Below are 6,000 nucleotides of genomic sequence, written 5' to 3'. Positions count from 1 at the left end.
CCCACAGACCTCAGACCCCATCAGACCCAAGACCTCAGACCCCAGACCTCCAGACCTCAGACCCCCAGACCTCAGACCCCCAGAACACCAGACCACCAGACCTCAGACCCACAGACCTCAGACCCCCAGAACACCAGACCTCAGACCCCAGACCCCAGATCCCCAGACCCCAGACCCCCAGACCTCAGACCCCCAGAACACCAGACCACCAGACCTCAGACCTCCAGACCTCAGACCCCCAGACCCACAGACCTCAGACCCCATCAGACCCAAGACCTCAGACCCCAGACCTCAGACCCCCAGACCTCAGACCCCCAGAACACCAGACCACCAGACCTCAGACCTCCAGACCTCAGACCCCCAGAACACCAGACCACCAGACCTCAGACCTCCAGACCTCAGACCCCCAGACCCAGCTTCTATGCAGAACAACATGCATTTGAACGAGGGATGGGGTATTCTATTCATTCAAGTCCAATCAAACTCTATTCTACCCCGTGGTCTGTGGTGATATGACAATACAAGTGAAATATCACGACAGGAACAGGAAGTGAGTTCAAAGTGAACGTAAACGTCAGGAGGTTAGAGGAGACGTGTTCAACAAGGGAAACCACACAACACCACGTGAACTTAACGTGAGCTTACAAGAAGAATAGGACTGAGAATCACAGAGAGGTGTTTTAGAGGAGGAGTTAAAGAAGGAAAACTAACTGATTAGGAGAGAGTTGACCTAAAAAGGTTTGTTTCAAGATGCTGAATAATATAATAACGGACGACATATTGACCGATCACCGGCTCCTTATCAGTAACATGCTCTCGTCCCCCCCAACCCCCAGACTTCAGACCCTCAGAACCTCAGACCCCTAGACCCCCAGACCCAGCTTCTATGCAGAACAACGTGCATTTGAACAAGGGATGGGGGTATTCTAATCATTCAAGTTCAATCAAACTCTAATGTAGTCATGGTCTGTGGTAATTTGACAATACAAGTGAAACAGCACGACAGGAACCGGAAGTGACTTCAAAGTTATAGTTAACGTCAGGAGGTTTGAGCAGACGTGCCTCAACAAAGGAAACCAAACAGCGCAGGAACTAAACGTGCGCTTACAAGAACATAGGACTGGGAATCACAGAAAGGTGTTTTAGAGGTCGAATTAAAGAAGGAAAATTACACTAAGAGATTAGGAGAGCGTTAACCTGAAAAGGTTTGTTTCAAGATGCTGACTTAAATAATAACAGCCGATATATTGACCGATCCTAATCAGTAACATGCTCTCGTCCTCCCCCCCCCCCCCCCCAAACCACCAAGTTCTGCCATTCATGAAGTTCCTCATCCAAGCTGTTGTCTGTCCAGAACTTTCTGAGGTGCCAGAAGAACAAGAACAACTACAACCTGGTGTGCGAGACGCTGCAGTTCCTGGACTGCATCTGCGGCAGCACCACAGGTGGTCTGGGCCTGCTGGGGCTGTACATCAACGAGAAGAACGTGGCCCTCATCAACCAGACCCTGGAGAGCCTCACTGAGTACTGCCAGGGGCCCTGCCACGAGAACCAGGTGGGTGGAGCACACACCAGACTCTGGGTCAGAATGAACCAATACTGCTGCATCATGGGAAAGATTTACATTTAGGGCATTCGGCAGACTCTTTTATCCAAAGCGACTTACGAAAGAGAAACAACATAGCTCTGTCGGTACAGTAAGGATGTTCTCGGGCAAGTGCCAAACACTAACAATCGCTAGGTTAACCCATTCCCCGTATACAACAATGATAGCTAGGACTAAGTACTATTTTTAAGTGCCAGGACGTACAACATACAATAAGTGTGTGCATTAAGTGCCAGGACGTACAACATACATAAGTGCGTACATTTAGTGCCAGGGCATACAACATTCAATAATTGCGTACATTAAGTGCCAGGATGTACAGAATACAATAAGTGCCTAGGAGGGTGGGGGTTAGGGGGGAAACTATGCAGGTTCTCTGTTTTTTTTTATCTCAGCCCTGGATATTGTATCTGTGACTAACGGCTCTAAACATACAGTGCACTGAGGTCTCATAAAATGTGTCTGGGTTTTAATTTCTCTAGAACTGCATTGCCACCCACGAGTCCAACGGCATCGACATCATCATCGCCCTCATCCTGAACGACATCAACCCCCTGGGCAAGAAGAGGATGGACCTGGTGTTGGAGCTGAAGGTAGGCACCACCAACCCCACCTAAGCAGCACCACCAGCAAACACCACCAGCATGCTCCACCTAACGTTGGTTTGCCATGTTTCAGTTCGGTTGAGGCTACTCTTATGACAACCTGGGTACCGCTGGCATCTATAATAGAAGCAGCCCCTGAGAGAGAGATCATTTATCACGGCTGCTATAGCTGTTGAGCAGGGCAGCCAAACCAAACATCTGCAGAGAGCATTTCCTCCTGCACCACCGGGTCTGCTTGTTGTCTTTGGCCGGAACAACTCCAGAGGGGCTTGAGGAGATTTTATGTTCGGAATTGTGTTTTGTGTTTTCCTTTGCTTGTCGATGCCGCCCGCCTCCACCTACTCTTACACCAACTCCACCCACTTATACGCCGCCTCCTCCTCCACCCACCCTCTCGTTGTGGTCTTGCTCCGTCTCAGAACAACGCCTCCAAGCTGCTGCTGGCCATCATGGAGAGTCGCCATGACAGCGAGAACGCGGAGAGGATCCTGTACAACATGAGGCCCAAGGAGCTGGTGAGCGCCCTGCACCATCTCCTCCACCTGAACAGAGACTCTCAAGACTGGTTTTTAGAAGCCAGAGCCTCGAGCAGCCTACTCCATCCTCCTCTGAGTCAATACACACTTCCAAATACGCCGACGTTACCCCCATCGTGCGTGCGTGCGTGTGTGTGTGTGTGTGTGTGCGTGTGTGTGCGTGTGTGTGCGTGTGTGTGTGTGTGCGTGTGTGCGTGTTCGCGTGTGCGTGTGTGCGTGTGTGCGTGTGTGTGTGTGTGTGCGTGTGTGTGCGTGTGTGTGTGCGCGCGCAGGTGGAGGTCATAAAGAAAGCCTACCTGCAAGGGGAGGTGGAGTTCGAAGGCTCGGACGAGGAGGAAGAGGAGGGGGAAGAGGAGGATCACGACGCTGCCTCACCCAGAAACGTTGGACACAACATCTACATCCTGGCCCACCAGGTGAGTCCCACCTGGCGCTACCTTCTCCCCCGTCACGTCCTTGCCGCCAGGGGTCCCCGACGTTCTGCTACGGGGCCCCCCCTGGGGAGAGGCCTTCTACGCAGGACCCAGCACGTATATTGTGTGGTAGAATCTGCATCACCTTCTTATCGTCAAACCAGTGTAATTAAGACCATTTTTACTTGCTTTTTTCACTCCTCTGATTTATGAACGAATTGTAGACCTGCGTGTATAGTTGGACTTTCCATGAGGTAAAGATCTGTGAACCTACTGACGTAGGAGTCGTAACCATGATGACTAATTAGCACCTAATGTGATTCCGGTGTGTGTGTGCGTGTCATGTGACCCTTGTCTCTCGCCGTACAGCTGGCACGCCATAAAAAGGAGCTGTCAATCATGTTGAAGCCGGGAGGTACGAGTGGGGAAGGAGACGAGGCCCTGGAGTTCTACGCCAAACACACCGCCCAGATAGAGGTGACTGCACCACCCCAAACACACCGCCCAGATAGAGGAGACTCCTCCACCCTAAACCCCACCCAGATAGAGGTGACTGCACCACCCCAAACACACCGCCCAGATAGAGGTGACTGCACCACCCCAAACACACCGCCCAGATAGAGGAGACTCCTCCACCCTAAACCCCACCCAGATAGAGGTGACTGCACCACCCCAAACACACCGCCCAGATTGAGGTGACTGCTCCACCCTAAACACACCGCCCAGATAGAGGAGACTCCTCCACCCTAAACCCCACCCAGATAGAGGTGACTGCACCACCCCAAACACACCGCCCAGATTGAGGTGACTGCTCCACCCTAAACACACCGCCCAGATAGAGGAGACTCCTCCACCCTAAACCCCACCCAGATAGAGGTGACTGCTCCACCCTGAACACAGAAACAAGGGGCCACACTATGGCCCTCCCTTGACACACCAGCAGCCATTATCCCTCGGAGGCCCTTTGCAGAACGCGCTCCCTCTCCCCTCAGATCGTGCGCCAGGACCGCACCATGGAGGAGATCGTGTTCCCCGTACCCAGCATCTGCGAGTTCCTGACCTCGGAGTCCAAGCTGCGCATCTACTTCACCACAGAGCGCGACGAGCAGGGCAGCAAGATCAACGACTTCTTCCTGTGTGCCGAGGACCTCTTCAACGAGATGAACTGGCAGAAGAAGCTCCAGGGTACGGAGGAGACGCTGGTCCTCGCGCACGCACGTCCAAACGCCCAAGGGGCCGTCTGATCCCGGCTGCTCTGTGTGGCCATGTTGTCTGTTTCTGTGTGTCTCCCTGCCTGCCTGCGTCTCTCTCCCTCTGTTTGTGTGTCCTTGTGTGTTTCTGAGAGTAAACGGGGGCTTTCCAGGTCCTCGAAGTATCTCACACTCACATCCGTCTTCTTATGAATCACACATACACACGTACCCATCCATACACACACCCACCCACACACACACACACGCACACGCGCGCGCACACACACACACACACACACACACACACACACACACACACACACACACACACACACACACACACACACACACACACACACACAGCGTGTCATACGTTAACACATTGGACCACAGACATGCCCACACAACTCCGGTTGTGTGTTCTGTCCCTTCCTTGGAACCCAGACGTAAAACTCCCTGCAAGTTTTTCCCCTTTTTCACTTAAGGCCAAAAAAGAAGTCAACATAGAAACCACAGTATCAGTGGTGAGAAGGCGAGGTCAGTGTCACGGCTTGGAGGTCAACATCCTGCCGTTGACAAGAACCTAGTGCGCTCAGTTCCTCTTTGGAATTATTTCCTCTGGTTTCTCTGGTCTTCTAAATAAAGGTCTGTCGATGTGTTACAGCAGATTCAAATGAGCTATTCAGCTAACTCTGGTGTAGAACCTGTTCTGTACATGGTCCCTGTCAACTAAACCGATAAACTAAACTTTCAAGATATTTAAGATCTAAGATCTAAATAATCCAAAGAATCCCAACGCTGAACACCCATCTCCTCACCTTCACAAAGCGCTGTAGACCTCCAGCCTCTCACAGGAGCCTGCTGAGGAGAAGGGAAATGATGATGTGATGTACTGTTTAATTATGTCATTAAAATACCCCCCCTCTCCTCTCTCCCCTCTCCCCTGTAGCTCAGCCTGTGCTGTACTGGTGCTCCAGGAACATGTCTCTGTGGAGTAACATCTCCTTCAACCTGGCCGTCCTCATGAACCTCCTGGTCTGCTTCTTCTACCCCCTGGAAGGCGTCCACGGAGGTCAGTCGCTGGGCCCAAGGTCTGGATCTTCTCCTCCTCCTCCTCCTCCTCCTCCTCCTCCTCCTCCTCCTCCACTCAGTCATGTGATACTGTTCCTGGACTGCGATTGGTGGAGTAGGGCTGTACTTTCACAACCCCTTTGATCTCTGAAGGAGAGGTTTTGATTGGGGCTGTGATGTGGGGTTGCAGTAGTGTGTGCAGTGGTTAGGGCGGTTGACCTCCAACCCAAAGGTTTATGTGTTCAAACGCCCCGCGGTCTGCATGTAGGCGTACTGAGATGCCAAGCCGCGACCTGCCTCTCACTAGACGGTTCTCGAGAAGTACGTCACTTAGGATCAAAGGGTGTGGGGACAATGGCTAAACGAGAAGTTGTTTCTGATTTGTACCTGCTGTCCTCCAATCACACGCTGACGTGTTTTGCGGCTGATGGGTGAGGTCACGCCGTTCCTCCCTGCTCCTCCTCCGACAACATCACAGGCCTGTTCACACACGATCAACCCGCCAACAGGCCCCTCCGCTTCTTCAGAAGCGGGGCTCGTGGGGAGGCCTGCCGGAGCACGACAAACGGAAGGACG

The 6,000-nt window shown here is 52.4% G+C and overlaps 1 protein-coding gene across 3 annotated transcripts in view; it reads left to right on the top strand.

Annotated features, from left to right (window-relative positions):
- Positions 1-6,000, top strand: part of LOC307083782 (inositol 1,4,5-trisphosphate-gated calcium channel ITPR1) — an 80,197-nt gene that overhangs the window by 54,738 nt on the left and 19,459 nt on the right. For all 3 annotated transcript variants that reach the window (XM_079747741.1, XM_079747740.1, XM_079747742.1), the window contains 7 exons: positions 1,355-1,555; positions 2,089-2,199; positions 2,631-2,726; positions 3,020-3,163; positions 3,530-3,637; positions 4,153-4,345; positions 5,303-5,425. In XM_079747741.1, coding sequence (XP_079603867.1) covers positions 1,355-1,555; positions 2,089-2,199; positions 2,631-2,726; positions 3,020-3,163; positions 3,530-3,637; positions 4,153-4,345; positions 5,303-5,425 — 976 coding nt within the window. The remainder of the gene's footprint in view (positions 1-1,354; positions 1,556-2,088; positions 2,200-2,630; positions 2,727-3,019; positions 3,164-3,529; positions 3,638-4,152; positions 4,346-5,302; positions 5,426-6,000) is intronic.

This window comes from Pollachius pollachius, assembly GCF_949987615.1.
Source record: "Pollachius pollachius genome assembly, chromosome: 12".
Taxonomy (NCBI): Eukaryota; Metazoa; Chordata; class Actinopteri; order Gadiformes; family Gadidae; genus Pollachius; species Pollachius pollachius.
This window is presented reverse-complemented; position numbering and strand designations above follow the sequence as displayed.